Source organism: Cornus florida, unplaced genomic scaffold (assembly GCF_030987335.1).
Source record: "Cornus florida cultivar Cherokee Brave unplaced genomic scaffold, ASM3098733v1 CherokeeBrave_3.0.0_Hap2_Chr04, whole genome shotgun sequence".
In the NCBI taxonomy this organism is placed as follows: domain Eukaryota; kingdom Viridiplantae; phylum Streptophyta; class Magnoliopsida; order Cornales; family Cornaceae; genus Cornus; species Cornus florida.
In genome coordinates this window covers 81,983,067-82,002,922 of record NW_026775574.1, presented here as the reverse complement: position 1 = coordinate 82,002,922, position 19,856 = coordinate 81,983,067, and the positions used below count along the sequence as shown (strand labels likewise).

Sequence of the window (19,856 nt, the reverse complement as noted above, 5' to 3'; positions counted from 1 at the left end):
TGAACAAACAGAATGCAAATTCATTTTTATATGAAACGAAGGCATGTTTTTTCTTCTCATGTCAGTAAATAAATTTTCAAATGTCAATTTTACCTCTAAAAGTGATTGTCTTAACAATATTACCCTTCTTCAATGATAGTCAAATAAGGTTTTCATGAAAAAAAATTTGTGATGTTTATTTTGAAATTTTCGAATTATCTGGACTCTTTTTTTTTTTTTTTTTTAGAGTGTCTGAGACTCTACTCGGACTGATTTACGGAACTCGTGTAAGGCCCAACACGAATCAAGTAAATTTAGGATTATGACTGCAATATGCGGACATAACCATTAAAGAATTGTTTGTACTTCAAAGAAATCATTATAATATCTAATACTTCATAAGGTACCAAGATCAAGTATTTTCTATCCCATCAAGTATTTTCCATCTAGACTAGCCCTCTGAAAAAATAACTCTTTCAATTCAAGCTAATGACAGAGGACACTGATATTTGGATTGATGGAAAAAGTTCAATTGTTCTGATGCATTGATATTTGTTTTATCTTGTCACCTCAAATTTTGACATCACAAAAAATAGAATCCCAAGTGAACCATTGTCTATTTTTGAGAATAAATTTGTAAACTGAGTGGAGTTATTAAGGACATTTTAGTGCAGTGTCCCAATGTTTGGTATCACTTCCTGGAAGAAGTGGACTTGACACCTTAACCCATACAGGAATAAGAAATCCCAGAAAAGTAAAATCCCATTTTAGTGCATTGTCCCAATGTTAATCAAATACTATTTTCGTGGATTGTCCCAATTTTAGGATTAGGATATCATGGAATCAGGATATCCCAAAGATTAATCCAATCCAATCCAACATTTCATAATTTGGGAATAATTTCTCCCCACCTTTAAGAATACCTTTCTTCATGCCTCATCAAACAAAGAATCAAAATTCAACTCAAGTCTATGCAAAGTTCCAAATAACATATAGTTTCCTTTTAAATACATAGAGCATGTTACACATGAAATTTCAAGAACAAGATGTTTTCCAGTAATATTTTTTATTAATAGCATTAGATATGGCTGAATCACACCTTTTGCCACAGAGTTCATAATGTATATTACAAAAGCCAACTTCCAATTCTTAGGATCCTCTTTAGCCTTCAAATATTGTTTGCCTACTTATTATTAACCATAATTTCACCTTGTTAAGTGATGGCAACAGGCTCAGAAACACACACTGGCTGATGAAGATGTGGGCCTAGAAGCCTTGATAGGAAGTGGGTCCCACATCGTTCCTTCCGCGCCGCAATGAGCACCGGTAAAGCCATCAATCTGGCCCGAGGAATGCCCTGCAGCTGCATCCAGAGTAGCTACCTGTGCTGCTGCCTTTACCTTTTCAGTATTGGCTTTCAGCCGAAACCGCTCAGCTCTGGAGCCAATGACCTGTCCTAGGATGGAAGCTCCAATTGTTACTACCATAGCATGTTTGGGCATCAAAACAGACTTCCTAAGCATGGCTATGAATGGTATTGATGCGTGAATTGCAGCAAACCATGACGGCGAGAATTTTTTAGTGTGTTCCTTCCATATGCCGAGTGGGATGTTAGCTGCTATGCCCAAGGCCCCTATAACGAGCATCTTTGCCGGAAGTGGCTGAGGGCGGAGAGTCTTAACAAGGGCAGTCCGGGCAAGGGCAGCCCTGGCAGCAACTACTGCAGGTGGGCATTTAAACTTCATGCCAGGAGGTGGCTGAAGAGCTGTTGCAACAAGTGGAAGGACACGGCTTACAGCTCTGTATGACTTGGCAATTGGACAGTTCCCAGTTTCTAACCACTCATTTCCCAGTGCCTCATGTTTTGACAATTCTCCTTCCTGAAATATTACAAACATAATGCAGTTTAATGTCTCCAACTACTGTGTAACCATTTGGTCCATTTCTGGTATCCAGTATCCACCCCATGTTACATGAAAGAAGGCCATAAACTTTGTTTAGCAAATCACCCACATTAATGTCACTAAATTTGAATCAGTTCCCTTTTATAGAAATGAAATGTATTTTCGGTCCCATACACATACCTGAGAAGATGGGTCTCTCTTTTTGGATGACTCGGATTTCTTTTTCTGCTTCCTAAATTTATCGGAAAAGGGACCAAAACTGAATGGCCCTCCAGGTCCAAATGCTGACAAACTGATAGTAGCAGCTTTTGCGGCTAAAGGGTTAAACTGAGGCACAGGCTCAGGTTCCGAGTTCTCAGTACAAAAGTGAGACCTCCCTGAGAGTGGGACTACCCCATCCTTTCCATGAAAGAGCTTAAATGCAGAATCAAAACTGGGGCCATCTTCAAAGATTGGACCTTTTCCTCCCCTTACCTGAGAATATGAGAGAGAGAGAGAGAGAGAGAGGAGTCGTTTTATCGTCATAGTAAAATTTCAGCAGATTGCAGGACGTGGTAAATAGATAACAAAAAAACAAATTGAAGTATCATGCTTCAGAATATAGACCCAATATTACAAAGTCTAGCATATAACTGCTCAAATCTTGAAGGCAAAAGAAAACTTACAGGAACAGGGAAGTTTGCAGTTGAGAGAGCAAAGCTGGTAGGTTTGTTGATGTTCCTCAAGAATGGACATCTCAGAATGTCTTTTTCTTCGAAGGGGCACTCAGTTGCTTCCTCGTTCATTCCCTTAAAGAAAAAATCCATCTGTACCTCTACTACAAGCAGTTTATCTGTGGCAAATATATAATTAAAAAAAATTTTCTGAAAGAGATGAAGCACGAAAAAGAAAACTTAGTCACAACATAACTAATTAAACATATTAATTCCAATGCCTTAAATCTTAAAAAATGATAAAAGGACTTGGACTCCATTCCAGCAGTTAATTAGATTGCCGCTTAGATTGAATTTGAGGCATAGTCAGAATTCACATCACATCATCATTTTTCCTATGAGTATGAGAATGTTAACTTGGGGTCTTAATTAGCCAAGAAGAATATGATAAGAACAAATTGAACTAAAATATTACAATATGTGAAGAAACAAATTTATCACTGAATGTAATTATCAAAATTAACATTACGAAGCCTACTATGGGTGTTGAATAATGCTATCTTAATGCAATGATGAAATGAGAAGCTTTTCCAACTCATGTAATGATGCTATATTTTTAATATGGCCTTGAATTGACAATAAGGAGCTACAGACCCCTAAAATATAATATCTACAAGAATGAAGCTCAAAACAACATTCAGGCTCATTTTCCTTATCATGGAGCTGGAACCAAGAGAAAGGACTCAATAGGAGAGAGAGAGAGAGAAAAAAACACATCCAACATTTAGGCAAAGGTTAAAGCACCACCAATTGAGAACAAAATGAAAAAAAGTTGCCAAGATGGTTTAGTCATACGCATTGAAAATTCATGCTTACTCTTCTACTAAAAAGAAATGTTCAAGTTGAAGCATTACTGACAGAACTTGAGGGGCCAATGATAAATGAATTGAGCATGGAAGAAAAAAGGTGCCAACTTATGAATTCATAGTAGATGATACGGCCTTAGATAGAGCACAACAACTGAAGAGAATTTGAGTAACTGTCTAATAGCGGTGATAAAGCTTCATTGAGTATTTATTATGACAACTACTAAATATTTGATTGAAAAATTTATATTCTTCACACTAAGTGTAAAAATGGTAAGAGTGTTTATATGAACGAAGAGTTTATATGGGTCAAGTATGGGTTGATGGAATTTAATCAAACTAACTAACTTCGGTGTTTTAAACTTTTAGTTAAACAGAGTGGTTTTGGCTTGAGTAGCTGGGGATAGTGTCTATAACTAGTGCTCAATCCGATATGTAACCCTTTGCAACCCTACTGCAACATCCCAATTCCTAATTCATATGACAACACCACCAAGTGGAAGGAAAAACAAAAACATAAAAGCTATTAGTTTCCACATTACCATCAGCTTTTCAAGAAGCTACTTCACTCCAACTAAAAACCGCGAGTCATGCCTATAAGAGAGCAAAAATTAATCAAAATAGAGCAAGAATTGAGAAGCATCCCTTTTATTTCGATGTAAAACAGCTTGTTCTATTAAACAACCTGTCATTTCAGTTTAAGAAATCTTATATGATTATAACCCTCTAATAAGTAGAGCACAACCATGGTTACACAGATAAGAAGAAACAAAATAGCATATAACTCATTGTTTTGTGATGGATTTTGTCAATAAAAGGGTATACTGGATTATAGCTTTTTTAATAATTAATGTATTATATTTATATGGAAAAGATCATATATTTGCTTTTAACTTTTTGTTTATCTCATGAGAAAACATGAAAAAAAACTGATCAAGTCTAAACCAAATTTTGATGGTCACACAAACACACCCACAAGGAAGGGGGGGGGGGGGGGGGGGGGGGGGGGGGGGGGGAGAGGTCATGAGAAAAACTGGTTAACTCTACCAACGAACCAGTGGCCTAGCGGTATCGGCCTCTTACTTCTCAAAAGGAGGTCAGGGTTAAAGTCTCAGAAGAGACGTGTGTGTAAGTACCAACTAGGAAAAAAATAAATAAATAAATAAAATAAAAATAAAAAAAAACTCTTGATCAAATTTTGATGGTAACACAAACAAACACACACGCAGGGACAGAGAGATGCGCTACATAGTTAACTAATAATGTTGCCAGTGATAAGGCAATTTAGAGCTAAAAATAGATATAAGGACAAGCTGTGCTACACAGTAAAAATAAATAAAAATCTAATAACATATATTTTTTTTCTTTCTTCTCTTTAGCAGTAACGAAAGCTTCACCTAGAGCTTTTTAATAAACTACTTATGTTTTTAACAGTAAAAGATTCTAGTCATTTCTCTATTAGATGCATTTTATAATGTGCAATTGGTTATAACTTAAGCAGAAATTCCACTTGAAAAGGTTTTAAAATGAATAAGAAATACTTAACCCTTCATCAAGAATGAGTATGACTAGTAAAAGGTGGCTTTAAAATCTAATGCAAATTTACAAGATTGCCCTTTAGTTTTCAGTTCTAGAAAATTTTCCACGCTACAATTTTCAGTACTTAATATTTCATTTTATCAGATAGCACCTTAAAAATGTTTAATCGAAGTAAATTAATCTGTAAAAGCACGGATGCAAATTTACAAGATTGTCCTTTAGTTTTCAGTTCTAGAAAATTTCCCACGGTAGAATTTTCAGTACTTAATATTTCATTTTATCAGATAGCACCTTAGAAATGTTCAATCGAAGTAAATTAGTCTGTAAAAGTATGGATGCAAGTACCCTTAAAGTGGATTAGCTTTCCTGTAACTGAGCATGAATGTAGTAAAAATATAGATATAATTTGGTCGGTTTAATCAACAGCTTGACCCTGGACTTAAAACAATTGGTCTAATTCAAGTTTTACGACTTTTTCCAACCAAATGCATAATAATGCTTCAAATGCTCTAAATGCAATACCTCAAGGAAGTACTAAAGTTGACATGTCTTTAACTGTTTAAATTTGGAGTTAATCCATTCATGACATAAGCTAAATTTGTAAGCTGATCCCATCAGATGATCAATTCCCTTTGAACAGAAAATTTATAATTATGACAACCTCATTCCACAGACTAGTATTGGGTTCGATATTTCCACTCAAGAAAGGGGTGGAAAGTAAGGGGGAGTGAAGCAGGAGATTCGCACAGCCACTTTGCTCCTATGGGGACTAGAACCCTCAACCTTCAGTGAGGAAGTACCACTAGGCTATAGGCTACAGCCATTGGCAGTCAGATTTGACTTTTAAATTGCAAATTTGACAGAAATTTTGCAGCATGTCTTAAAAATAGCAGTTATGCATCATTAAACCAACTACTTCACTTGTTTATGCAGAGGGAGTTTTACATGATGCATCTGAAATAACATGTTCTATATATATACACACACACACACATGGAACTCTGGTGACGCTCTCAACCCCCTGGTATGTCTAGAATAACGACTCTTGCAATCTCGCTATACAAATTGGTATCCCAGGTCAAAATCAATCATCAATATTTCATCTCCTCCTCAAATCAATCAACAATCTTTCATTTATTCCTCAAATGTGATGTTACAACATGGAGAGCCACCAATGCTCCAGAAACAATAAATACTAGAAGACCAACAAAGGTGGGGAGAGGAGGGGAGGAGGACATTCGCACAGCCACTTTGCTCCTATGGGGACTTGAACCCTTGGCCTTCAGTGAGGAAGTACCACTAGGCTATAGGCTGCAGCCATTGGCGGTCAAACTTGACTTTTTAAATTGCAAATTTGACAGAAATTTTGCAGGATATCTTAAAAATAGCAGTTATGCATCATTAAACCAACTACTTCACTTGTTTATGCAGAGGGAGTTTTACATGATGCATCTGAAATAACATGTTCTATACACACACAAACACACACACACATGGAACTCTGGTGATGGTCTCAACCCCCTGGTATGTCTAGAATAACAACTCTTGCAATCTCGCTATATAAACCGGTATCCCAGGTCAAAATCAACCATCAATATTTCATTTCTTCCTCAAATCAATCAACAAGCTTTCATTTCTTCCTCAAATGTGATGTTACAATATGGAGAGCCACCAATGCTCCAGAAAAAATAAATGCTAGAAGACCACCAAAGGTTGTGGCCTACTGGTACTTCCCCGCCTTCCAAAGTACAAGGTTGAGGGTTCAAGTCTCCATAGGGTCAAGTGGGTGTGTGGGTGTGTTTCTTGCCAAAGTAAATAACAAAAAATAAAAAAATTTGCTAGAAGGGGTAGTTAAGCCAGTCCTGTGGATTAATTGTCATGAGATCACAAAGCCAAGTTTTGTAAACTTTTTTTGAATATGAAGTAACCAACTCAAAAAATGGATTGATGGAGACCAAATCCCACTAATTCGATGGAAATTTTTAAAGCTACTTTAAAAACAAGAAGACTCAAACTAGATTTAAAAACTATAAGAGCTGCAGTTCATTCGTGAGCATTCCCTCTCCCAGTGACAGGTTACAAATCATATGTTTGAAAAAAGATATCAAGAATACAGCAATCTCATACTAACCAATTCATATAGGCAGCCAGCCATGTGCAACAATGGATGCACTGCTTTCCAATTACGCAATAAACACATTCAGGATTTCTATGTCAGAATGCAAAGTTCTATCCTCAATTTTTACTCTTCCCAACCTGGCGTTTAAGGTAATTTACCTGAGCATGAGCTTAAGCATCGACACTAGATTGGCAACATTATATTAGCCTTATGATCCAAAAGCACCTATGTATATTTGTTTTGTGCACAAACATGTATGTTTGCCTAGTTTTCTGCAAGTTTATTGATGAGTATATGATATATTCACCATTTTTTTTTTATACCATGCACTTTAAAGTTTCAATATAAATGATACCCGTAGTACAATTAAGTGAACCATTGATGATGTACTTTTATCACCACAATTAAATCTATTATCTGAAATGATAAGAAAAACGACTTCAAAAAGAGTTAGCAACCAATCTGCCAATTCCAGGATTTGGTGTCAAAGCCTTTGTAGCCCCACAATTGAAGCTCTTCAAACTACACGCACAGAATTTCTACAAGGATGATGGTGAAAAAAATGTTCTAAAACATGGATCGGAGTTTGACCCAAAACTTTTTGCACAGCTAGAATATCTAACCAATCAAACATACTTAAAATTGTGGATATTAAGAGCTATACATTCATCAAAACATTTAGATACAAACACATACAAGTCTATGCTAGTTTCTGTCACTTGACGGCACAAATTATGCAGAACATTACATCCTACAAGCATCCAATTACAAATGAAACAGCATAGAATCAATCAACAACCTGAAAACCCAATTAGAACCCAAAATCATTCAAAAACTTGGGCATTTCGGGCAACATTTCAATAAAAAACAACCCTAGATATCAATTTCATACACCAAAATTATCAAATTAACAACTAAATCTGGTGACTTATAGAACATATGTATATATACAGATATAGATATATAGAGAGAGAAGAACCTGTGTAAACGGTGATAAGTGCTTGTGTTTGCCGGGAATTTCAAAGCTGAGGAGTTGAAGGACGTGTGGAGGCAACGAACCTTGTTCTGGAGAGGCCTAAATTATTGTTCCAGACGGCGTTATATTGACCGGCTCGGCCGGTCAATTGGCTCCTGCGTTACCTGTTGTTGTCGGTCAGAATGTTTGGTGAACCGATTCAACCTTTTTTATTTTATTTCTCACATATTTTCTTCCTTTCTTATTTTATTTCTCACATATTGTCTTCATTTCTTATTTTATTTCTGAGTCCATAAAATAATATAATAACCATTTTTTTTTTATGTTTCTTGTCCATAAAAAAAAAAATATAGATATTTGAATGAGTGGGGCTTCTAATTTGGAAAGAGAGAATATTATATCTAGCCAGTAACTTTTCATTGGATAATTTTTTCACAATTCAATCCATATATTAAATTGATCAATTCTTAAAGATGAATTTCTTGATCTACAATGCTTGGTTTGGTTGGTAGGATAGAAAAAATAAATGGAAGAAAGAGGGAGAGGAATGGACTAGGCATTAACAAATCGGGAAAGGAAGATATCTCTCTCATATTTGGTTAAATAGATTAAATAGTAGAAATGGTAAATGGGATAATTTTTTTTTTTTTTCTTGTTTGGTTGAGATAAGAGAAATAGAGTGTTTAAAGTTCTTTTACTAATATACCCTCGTTATATACAATTACAAAAGGTAAATGTTTATTTTTAAGGTAAATGTTTATTTTTAATTTTTATGAAGGTTAAAAATGAAAATTAAAAAATGCTTGCTCTCCGTCATCCCTTCTTTCCAACCAAATATGAAATATTTTATTAACTATCCTCTCATCCATTCCTCTCAATTCTTCTCTCCAGCCAATCATAAAAAGTTATTTTTCTTTCGTTTCTTTTTAATGTTATAAAAGAACATACTGTTTATTTTCCTTTATTGACAAAAAAACACATTCACAAACTCACTTTGTCCTTACGAAGTCTTAAATTGTCGTACACTTTTTATTTTGAAAGGTTAATAAATACTGAGTATCATTTAATTTATTTTTTCAAAAAAACAAATAAAGACAAAACACATGATAAAATAAATAGATAAATAAAAAGGAAATGCACTGAATGAATCGGTGGTCCACAACTATAAAGTACTACCCACCACAAAAAATAAAATAAAATAAATTGGGAATTGATCGATTTACATTCACGTCCTATTCAAGGTGGTGGGCCCAAGATCAACAACTATGGGGGCACAAATGAGATCGATGTAATTGTCCGCCATACAGATCTGTTTGGATGGATACGTTTAGGAAGCGAATCTCCCCAAACAATAAAGAAGAAAAAAAGCCAATCAAAAAATTAGAGAGCTAGAGAGAGATTTTTATGTCATTGTCATTAAAAGCAATTCAATACGAAAGTGTTTTTCATCGTGAACTCACATTTCGTAAAATTAAGTCAAAGAAATATAGTATCATGTGACACATTTTTTAATTATTTAATAACCTAGGGTATATGAATAGTGAGACCACTAATGATAAATTTACGTTTTTTATGTCGTAAATTTAATCATTTTATTCTTATTGATGATTATATTTTAGAGGGGAAAAAAAGGTTGATTAAATTAACTCTATTAAAAAATAATAATTTGAATAATTAACATAGCAGATTCAAATGCATTTTAACTGTCATACTAAATTTTTGTTTTGTTTTATTTTTTTTCTTTCACAAAGTAGGTATTTAATCCACTTCTCGACACGCAAGCAACGGTTCCAATCACAATTCCCTCTCATTCGCGGGAGGGAAGGAGTTGGCTTCATTCCACTTTTAGACAATTATTTGTGCATAAGAAGAGTCATTAAAAAAGAAGCATCGAATTTCTTATAAATATGAATGAGATCTTTCTTAGGGTGTAATTGAACTTTATTAGACTTTTTAAAAAAGTATGGAGAGGGTTAAGTCTAACACATAACAAATCACGTTTATAGGAAGGACAAGCTCAGGCTGAATCTGATTATAACTTTAACTCGTGTGAGTACCTCACAAAAATGGTCAAATCTAACATTCCACAAATGGCATTTACACGATATGTTCAGGATTCAGCATGATTATAACTTCAATTTGCGTGAGTACTTTACGAAAATTATTTACTAGGCTCGAATTTAAGACCTAATATTTCATGAAATTCAGGACCAATCGGAATGATTTACTCTCAGCATTGTCTTTTCTTTCCCTTAATTTTTCATCATTAAGTTCCGTATCCCCACACTGACCCTATACCAAAGAAGTCCGAGATAAAAATTGAAGTCGAGACTTCTTTCTTTTTCCAACTCCACTAATCCGTGGGACTCTATTATTGATAGTTTGTCAATCCATCCACAACTACCCTGTAAGTGGAATAACAAAGCCCGTTGACTGGAAATTGGGAATGACCTTGATTATTACTGCCTTTATGAAGAAAAAGTCAGTGATCTATCGCATTGGCCCATCGGACTCAACCACTACCATAACTTGATCCAATAATTTTCAACTTTTATTTTTATTTAATTTTTTATTTTTTTTAAATTCAAGTAAACACATACTGACTCATAATATTATCCTTAACAGGATCATCTGAACTAATGTCCATCTAAAACATCTTTCCCTTTACATTTTACCCCAAATTGCATAGTTTTTATCAATAATATACCCTATATCCGTATGTATATAGTAAAAATATATAATTTGTGATGTCCCTGTGGGCAGGTGTGTCGTGTGCGGGTACGAGAGAACTGACATGCTACCACATTAACGAGTTACGGGTGTACAGTCCCACATCGTCTGGGTAGAAGAAAGAGAAGTGCTTATATATAGGTGTGTCATCTCTAATTGGTATGAGGCCTTTTGGGATGAAACCCAAGAGCAAAACCGTGCGGGCTCAGGCTCAAAGCGAACAATATCATACCATGTGGTTACAAATGGTATCAAATCCTAACCCAGTCGGAAGCAGTAACTTTTCAAAGGAACATATGTGCGTGGTACCAACTAAAAAAAAAAAAATTATTGTGTAAATGTGTGTTGTTGATATATATAATGATATGTTTGGTTAGGATTTGAAAAAAATTATTATAAATTTTGAACTAAACTACTTCTAATTTCAAATTCAAAGCACCAATCCCCAAACATAACAGAAGTGTAAAATAATGGCCCAAATTGTAATAGGCCATGGGATATAAGAGTTTCTATATGTAAGGGCTACTAAAAATAAGGGTAACTTAGAGTGACCTCCATATTTGGGTAACTTCAGCTTCCTCGTTTTAAAAAATTTCTCCATCTTTCTCTTTTAGAAAGTCCCAAAATATATATCTCATTTTAAAAATTAATATACAGTTTTTTTATAACATTCCCAAACTATTATTTTAATATTAACTTGATTAAACAAGTTCACTAATTACAGAGTACTCCTTTGCATTTTAACAAGGATAAATTTGAAAATTCACTCATATTAATACAATAAAAAAATATTTAAAATCCACCACTATACAAAGTTGGATTCCCTAAACACCACAAGAATTTTAGGATAGAGGGAGTACATGAATTAGAATGTTTACCATTTATTATTTTCATCTTCTCTCAATTTTGGCACTTATGCTCAATGATACCCCTAACGTTTTCTTTTAGTAGACCTGTTTATTATGAGTTTTTTATTTTCTTAATTAAAGAGTTTTTCTAAAATTCTACCACAGAACACCTATCTTATTATATATATATATATATATATATTTTGCCTAAGGTTTTTATTTTCTCATTTTAAAAGAGTTTAATTGATTTGTTGAATATTATTCATTACTAAAAAAATATTAGTAAATTGTAATTAAAAAAAATTTGTTTAAATTTTGATATTGTTTTAAGATTTTGAAAATACACATCAATAATTGAATTCCTTTTGAAAAGTTCAAATAAAAATTAAGATCTTTATCTCCTTTACCTTGTGTTAATTTTATGTTGATTGATAATGTTATTAGTTTAAAAAGTTAATTTTAATTATTGTTTAAAAAATTAATTATTTAATTACCTTACTAAATATTAATTTTAAATTAGATGGTGTTTCGAGTTTCTATAAAACTCTACCACAAAACAAGTACTTATCTTATTATTATATATATATATATATATATATATTATATATTGCCTAAGATTTTTATTTTCTCTTTTAGAAAGAGTTTCATTGATTTGTTGAATATTATTACTAAATTAATATTAGTAAATTGTAATAAAAAAAATTATCTTAATTTTGATATTATTTTAGGATTTTGAAAATACATCTATCAATAATCGAATTCCGTTTGAAAAGTTCAAATAAAAATTACAATCTTTATCTCTTCTAAGTTTTGTTAATTTTATGATGATTGATCATTTAAGAAATCAATGTGATTATTAATTTAAAAAATTAATTTTCATTATTGTTTTAAAAAATAATTATTTAATTACTTTATTAAATATTAATTTTAAATTAGATTTTACTCATGGTGCAACGCACTATATGTTCGGTGGAAGGAAAATAGAAAAAGGAAGGAATAAATTTTTTTACCTCCTTCACAAATTTTCATGAGCGTGAGCCTATTATAAAAAAATTACTACATCACCCTTCATAAATATTTAATAAATTCATAAATGAAGTAAGAGATGCGTTTAAAGGTAAAAATACTTAAAAATTTATCTTTCATTTTATCCTACAAATCAAATTCAATTGTCAGTTTTTTCCATTCTCTTCCATCCAACTGAACAAAAAGAGAAAAATGCTTAATCTCTTCATATGGATATCTCATTCATGATTCATCCTTTCTTCTCTCCCTTCCATTCAATTTTAGTCATCATTTTTCTCTCCCTTTCATTCAAATTTTTTCCTTCCGGAGTAAAATATTATTATATATAAAATTTTGTCCATCCTTCCACAACTCTAATAAGCATGTTGAGTGGGATTGGACCGAAAAAGTCAGTGATCTCCCACATTGACCCATTGGGCTGAGTATGGGCTGATTGATAGTGTGGGCTAAGTTAGGATTGCATCCTAAGGGTGTGGGTGATTGGTAATCTAGGACACGCAACAAATGAGTTGAGCCGTTCGTGAACAATTTAGATTTGCCCAGAGTATTCATTTATTTAACAAATAAACTGATTTAGAGTTAGAATAAAAATTTAAAAAATAGATCAATTTCAAATGTACTTCAACTCGTGAATACATTGATGAATAGGCTTGTTTATAACTATTAATTTCAAGCCGTAAATTTTTCTAAAGAATTTTTGAATATGTTTAGTTAAATTATCTAAAATATATATTTTTTATTTTATTTTATTTTCATAAAACTGCAACCAAAAAAGGCTTTTTTTGGATGCATTTTTTTTTGTTGGTTTTCAGAGATGAACCAAACAGGTCATGTATTTTTAGGGATCACAACGGGGCAGAGTTGGGATGGGTTTGGCTAAACCCTACTCCGTTCCATTAGAAAATCTATTACACCAACTTCGGAACGGGTTTATAATTATGAAACAATCTCCGTCCCTATTTCAATAAACAAAGTACTGACTCCATCCCATGTACTTCGTTTAATTGCAGGGCACGACGGGGCGGGCCGGGTTATGCCACTTTATTACATAGTAAAAAAAAACTAGCCCAGAGCTCAAATTGGACCGATAAATAAGCTGGCTTAACTTTTAAATTATTAAGTAGTAATTATTAATATATTAACGGACACTTCATAAAGAGTCTTAAAAATATAAAATATATATTTTATATATAAAAAAAATTAAAAGGTTCAAATATAATCAGACGGGGTCGGGGCGGGTTCATCACTAAATCCGCCCCTACCACCAACCCGCTTCGCGTTTTTTTATTATTTTACCATACTTGTCCCAAATCCATTTAGGAGCCACTAAATCCATCCCATTAGAGACGGGGGTGGGGCGAAAACCTGCCGGGTCAGAGAAAATTGCCATCCCCATATGTATTTTCAATTTTTCATTCAATTTATTTATTTATTTATTTTTGTCCAATTTTCATTCCAATTCATAATATATAAAACCAGTCCAACCTAATTTCGCTTATATTACAGCCCAAGCCCATATATAATTCCCAAGCACATTGTCTATTTTTGCAAGAAGGTAACGCAAGCAAAATCGATGCAACGGTGACGACGACGACAACCACCACCACCGATCGGCCACCAATACGCTTGTAATACATCTTCACGACTGCAATTTAGTAGATTTCCAGGTATATGTAAATATGTCTTCATCTTTCTCTTTGTTTTGGTTTCATGCAATTTGCAGTGTTTTTTTTTTTTTTTTTTTTTTTTTTCAGTGTAAATTTCATGCAATTAGTAGATTTCCAAGAATTTTGATAGGTCATATTAATGTTTGAGTTGCGATGAATACTTTGATGGTGGAGAATGTGGCATTGCTTTGTTTTTCTAGGGTTTCCATACTGTATACGGAGTATTATTTGATCCCAGCTATGTCTTTTCAACTTTTCCAATGCAATTTGAACTGTGTGCATATCATATAAAGTAAAGTAACATATTATGTGCATTTAGTAGTAGTATAGATATGTATACACACAGATTGTATGCCTATTGATTCTTTGAGTAACTGAATTTTGTTCGAAATTTGTCAAACCGAACTCGATGCTAGGCTAGGAAGAGCTCAATCAAACACAAATCGAGCACGGAAACTCGTCTTGGCTTGGTTCGCTTACAGCCTTGTACTATCCAACCAATAGTTAAATAGCTAGTTCAAAACTCTATATGTAGAAATATAAGTTGATCACATTGTTTCACTGGCATTATAACTTATGGACATGAGTTCATATTTCTTTTTTCTGAGCAGCAAACGGTCACTGAAGTGATGGATTCAATTTCAAAACGCCCGAAGCATTTTAAGAAACTGAGAGTGGAATGTAATGAAGACATGATTAGCAACTTACCAGCAAGTCTCATTGGCCATATCCTCTCTTTCCTTCCAACAAAGAATGCGGTGGCAACGAGTGTCTTGTCAACCAAATGGAAGTTTCTCTGGACCTCAATCACTAATCTGGACTTTGATGATTATTCTTTAGTTGTAAGTAAAGATCCTCGTATGCAAAACAAACATGAACAAAGTTTATTGGAAATGAGCTTCATAAATTTTGTTTACCGAGTACTTGCACGTTCCGTATCAGATTTGCAGAAGTTTCATCTGAGATGTGTTCGGGATTATGATGTTTCACATCTTTGTGTATGGGTTTCAACTGTAGTATCGCGTAATCTCCGAGAACTTCATCTTTAACGTGTTCCGAGTCTGCCTCGTGAGCTATTTACTTGTAGAAGTCTGGTGGTACTTAAACTGGATGGTAGATTCGATCTCAATGTTCCTACTTTGGTTTGTCTACCGTGTCTTAAAATCCTTGCAATTGAGTATCTTACATTTTTGAATGATGACTCAATTTATAGGTTGTTTTCTAGCTGCCCTGTGCTTGAAGATTTGTCCATGGAAGAATGCAATTGGAGAAATATTAATGTTTTAAACATTTCTGCTCCTCTTCTTAAGAGATTAACTATAAAATGCGAATGTTATAGGGATTCCGATTCTAAGTACAAGATTGTGCTTAATACACCAAATCTTCAAGACCTTGAGCACGGAGACTATTTAGCAGAAGGCTATTCATTGAATGAATTAAATGCTCTTGTCAAAGCAGACATTTTTCTCGATCGACTACCCAGCGATGTTCCTGATAGGTCAGAACTTGCTATATCAGAAATTTTTGAAGGAATATCTAAAGTAAAGTTGCTTTTTTTATGGGGTGGTTGGACGGAGGTTAGCATGCTCAATTCTGTGTCTACTTTATATATATATATATATATGCCCAAATGTACTTTTGAGACTACATATGCCTATTACTTTTATAATAGTATTTACTTGACTCGAATTTGCTTTCTTTTTGCATGTAGAGATTTGAGTTGTGCAGGTTATCATTACCAAAGTTTAACCATTTGACTTATTTGGAGTTTCATGCAGAGCTTGATGATATATTTGTTGGATGTGAAGGGTTACTATATTTTGTTGAAAGGTCGCCACGATTGGAAACACTTATTTTTAGGGTACAGCACCAACTATCTCGATCAAACCACTTTGTTGTTTTCTTGTAAAAAAATTACTTGAGTTATTAACATTTATATTTCTTACCTGATTAGGGACTTTCACATGTTTTTTTAGAGGCGTGGTAGGGATGCGGTAGGAGTCCTCTACTCCGACTAGTCCCCGGAGTCATTAACTCCGGTAAAATCCTCTACTACTTTTCTTCTATTTCCTTTTGTTCGAGTGATTTGTTGTTTCTGGAGTGTTTTTGTGAGTTGTTCGTTTCATCTTTGTCATGCGCTCGTTCTTGGAAGTTGTAAGATTGCCTCGACTGTTTCAAGGTGGTGTTGCGAGATCTGCAAATCCGTATAGGGGACCATCGATTTATTTGGATGATGACTCGGTTGATAGGAGAAAAGTGGACCTTAGGTCGTGCTTGGTTGGCTTTTTTGATAAGGAAGTAGGCGATGGAGCACAGATTGCAGCGTGGGCTTCGAGAGCTTGGAAGATCTACACTAGTGTGTCGGTCTCGCCGTTGCCTGACTCGCTTCTTTTGTTTCGATTTCCCTCAGCAGTCGAAGCATCTCAAGTTCTTAAAGAAGGTCGACGTGACTGGGGGAAGGCAACTCTTCATGTGGATACTTGGAATTTCAGGGTCGGGTGTTCGGAGATCTTGAAAGAGAAGGGGTTGAAGAAGGTGACGATTTTTGGCCTTCCACTTCACCTGTGTAGTCATGCTTTGTTTGTGACAGTAGGCGATTTGTGCGGTGGGTTTATCTGGGTGGAGGCCGATGAGGCCATTGATGCTGAAAGAGTTCGTATTATAGTCGCTGATGGAAAGGTTTGTCCACCTTTTGTGTTCGTTCATGATGATCGGTACTGTTACAAGGTGGCAGTGTGGGAGGAGAAGCACCCCGAGCTTGTTCCGACGACGGATTGCTTGGAAGGAGGTGATGGTTCACATCTGCTTAAGGAAAAAGAATGGTTGAGGTGGGAATCTATGTGGAAAAAGGGAATGGCAGAGTTCCAGAGATGGAAGAATTGGAGAGATGCGTTGTGGATTCGTAATAAGGAATGTTTCCAGAGGCTTTTTGTTTAGAAACGTAGGGATGGGCTCTCGTCTGGTTTGAATCGGCGTCAGCCGGTTGATTTCTGGAAGATGCAGTGGAATGGAGGATCCACCGGGTTTAGTCGTCGGCCATTTTTGCAGCGGTGGGAACAGAAAGGGTTTTGTCGTGGTGGTGTTCACGCGCAACAAGCGCGTGGGAGTGGGAAGGGGAGAATTGTTGACCAACCACGTGGTTGGCTCCCAGGAGTTGCCCGTTCACAGTGGAATACAGTTGTTTCCACGAAATTTTCAAATTTCGCTAAGTGGGCTGGTAAGAATACAAAGATCATACGCGATGACGGGCCTGATGTTGGGCTGGGGATTGGGGCTTTAGTTGTTAGTGAGGGCTGTACTTCTTCTTGTGGGCCTGTTCAGAGGCATCCAATTATTGGCAAGCCTGTTTGTGATTTGAGGTTGGATGGTGGATCGGATACCCAGTCTTTTAAAGATGGGTTGGTTGGCAGGTCGGGTGCCCATTCGCTTGATGGGTCAGCTGGGTTGAATACTGGGCAGGTTGGTGGGTCTTCTTGCTATGGGCCTGACTTGAAGAATTATTTTGAGCCATTGACTTCTGCTTCGGTTGGTAGTGACTCGCAACTTTCTGGAAGAGTCAAGGAGGATCGGCGTGCTAGGGATCGGGTGCAGCGAATACGTCTTCCTAAGAAAAAGATCCGTCTTCCTGCTTTTCACAAACGTTGGACACGAAAGGATAAACAAAAATGGGTGACGTCTGTGCAGTCGGATTTGGATCTGGGTAAGTCCACTGTTGTTTCTAAGGCATATCCTTCTTGTTTCTTCTCTCCCTCTGCTCCTTTTCCTTCTCAAAGGGGGTCGAGTTTTTCCTATAATTTGAAGGATAGTTTGGAGAATGGGCGAAAGGATGGTGTTGGGGTTTGCCACGTTGTTGGATTAGGTATATCTCGGTCTGTGAATCAGAAGAATGAGAGTGTCACAGTTTGTGTGGGACGTGATATGAAAATTTGTTTGGATGATGCTTCAGCGACTGTGTTGCTGAGTGAGTTGCGGACTCATTTAGCTTTAAAGGGTTTTCAGTGTGGGACGAGTGGGTTTTTGGCTGCTGAGGTTAATGGGACTCTACTGGGTGGTTATTCTCCTCCCTCGTGAGTCTTTGAGGACGGGGATGGTGGGTCATGCTCTTTTTTTGAGGATTTGGGGTCAGGTCAGTGGAATGGCAATGAGACAAATTTTGACTTCTTTGCTTTTTGGCGGTTGTTCATCCGGATGAGGTTTTTGTGGATGGGGCTGGTTCTGATTCAGGAAGGGTTGTTTTGGAGGACAATTGGGTGAGGGAGAAAGGAATTGAAATTGGCTCTTTGTTGGGAGTTTCTCTTGAAGGACGAATGGAGGAGGCGACGAATATGTTTTTAGAGGTTCTGTCTTCTCAGAATTTGGATAGAATGGGTGGTAGGGAGAGTAGGGGGAGCATGCCGGGGGAGTTGGAGGTTGAGGAGAGGGGAGTGTTGAGCCCAACGGCTCTTGTCACTTATGAGAGAAAGAACAAGGGGTGTAAGGAAAAGGGTGGTGGAGGGAGGGATGTGTCTATCCAATCTGTTGTTTCCTTATGAAGCTACAAATCCTTTCTTGGAATGTACAGGGTCTCAATGATCCGATTAGAAGAAAAGTGGTGAAGGCAGTGATTCATAAAGGGGGTGGGCATGTTGTGTGTTTGCAAGAAACAAAGATTGAGACGATGACGGATTTGTTGGTGTGTAGTTTATGGGGAGGTAGATTTGTGGAGTGGTTTGCTCTGGATGCTATTGGTTCTGCTGGTGGTGTTCTTGTGATGTGGGATAATCGGTGGGTCTCTATGATGGATTCTCAGGTTGGACGTTTCTCTGTTTCCTGCATTTTCTCTGTGTTGGAGGATGATTTTCGTTGGATTTTTTTTGGTATTTATGGCCCTACTGAGGATTGTGTGCGTCATTTGCTTTGGGCGGAGTTGGGAGAGGTTCATAGGAGATGGTCTTTGCCTTGGTGTATTGGTGGGGATTTCAATGTTGTTCGTTCCCCGTTTGAGAGATCTTCAGGTGGTAGGTGGACGGTCGAGATGGAGGCTTTCTCGGAGTTTATTGATGTTTTTGGTTTGATTGATTTGCCTTTGGTGGGTAAGCCCTTCACTTGGTCGAGTGGTCGTTCTCCCCCTACCTTCTTTAGACTTGACAGATTCCTGGTGTCGAGTGATTGGGAGGAGCACTTTTCGGATTTTATCTAGACCACTTTAGCTCGTCCTTTGTCTGACCATATTCCTTTGATGTTGGACTGTGGTGGGTTGCGCAGTAGAAGATCCCCTTCAGGTTTGATAATATGTGGCTTCGGGCTGAAGGTTTTTTGGATCGTGTCCGATCTTGGTGGGTGGGGTATGTTGTTGCTGGCACCCCTAGTCATTCATTTGCAGGTAAGCTGCGGTTTTTGAAAAATGACCTCAAAGTCTGGAACAAAGAGATTTTCAATAATCTTGCGTGGATGAAGAATCGGGTTTTTTTCTGAGATTGCAGACATTGATAGATTGGAAGGTCAAGGATCTTTGTCAGATTCCTTGAAGCTCAGGAGGGTGGAGTGTCAGGCGGAGTTTGCTAAGATTG

At 36.0% G+C, this 19,856-nt stretch overlaps 2 protein-coding genes across 3 annotated transcripts; one reads left to right on the top strand and one right to left on the bottom strand.

Annotated features, from left to right (window-relative positions):
• Positions 1–951: 951 nt before the first annotated feature.
• Positions 952–8,190, bottom strand: LOC132303668 (uncharacterized). 2 transcript variants are annotated; one of them, XM_059801025.1, is made up of 5 exons: positions 8,040–8,170; positions 3,945–3,996; positions 2,549–2,715; positions 2,064–2,357; positions 952–1,859 (listed from the first exon to the last, which is right to left on the bottom strand). In XM_059801025.1, exons 3-5 carry the CDS (start codon positions 2,687–2,689, stop codon positions 1,212–1,214), a joined length of 1,083 nt encoding a protein of 360 aa, XP_059657008.1. In that variant the 5' UTR covers positions 2,690–2,715; positions 3,945–3,996; positions 8,040–8,170; the 3' UTR covers positions 952–1,211. The 2 variants fall into 2 exon arrangements, with proteins under 2 accessions (XP_059657008.1, XP_059657007.1); XM_059801024.1 differs by lacking the exon at positions 3,945–3,996 and having other exon boundaries at positions 8,040–8,190.
• Positions 7,105–16,325, top strand: LOC132305220 (putative F-box/FBD/LRR-repeat protein At3g59240). Its single transcript, XM_059802893.1, has 6 exons — positions 7,105–7,209; positions 14,919–15,149; positions 15,325–15,404; positions 15,521–15,884; positions 16,019–16,168; positions 16,284–16,325. The coding sequence occupies exons 1-6, from the start codon at positions 7,105–7,107 to the stop codon at positions 16,323–16,325; spliced, it is 972 nt and encodes a 323-aa protein (XP_059658876.1).
• Positions 16,326–19,856: the final 3,531 nt, after the last annotated feature.

Excerpts from the sequence above, each read along its gene's own strand:
- LOC132305220 (XM_059802893.1), top strand. The coding sequence starts at position 7,105 with ATGGATGCACTGCTTTCCAATTACGCAATAAACACATTCAGGATTTCT. Across the intron at positions 15,150-15,324 it reads TTGATGATTATTCTTTAGTT|TATCGCGTAATCTCCGAGAA; the intron begins GTAAGTAAAGAT and ends TTTCAACTGTAG. Across the intron at positions 15,405-15,520 it reads TTACTTGTAGAAGTCTGGTG|GTTGTTTTCTAGCTGCCCTG; the intron begins GTACTTAAACTG and ends CTCAATTTATAG.
- LOC132303668 (XM_059801024.1), bottom strand. The coding sequence starts at position 2,689 with ATGGATTTTTTCTTTAAGGGAATGAACGAGGAAGCAACTGAGTGCCCC. Across the intron at positions 2,358-2,548 it reads CTGCAAACTTCCCTGTTCCT|GTAAGGGGAGGAAAAGGTCC; the intron begins GTAAGTTTTCTT and ends TCATATTCTCAG. Across the intron at positions 1,860-2,063 it reads AGAGAGACCCATCTTCTCAG|GAAGGAGAATTGTCAAAACA; the intron begins GTATGTGTATGG and ends GTAATATTTCAG.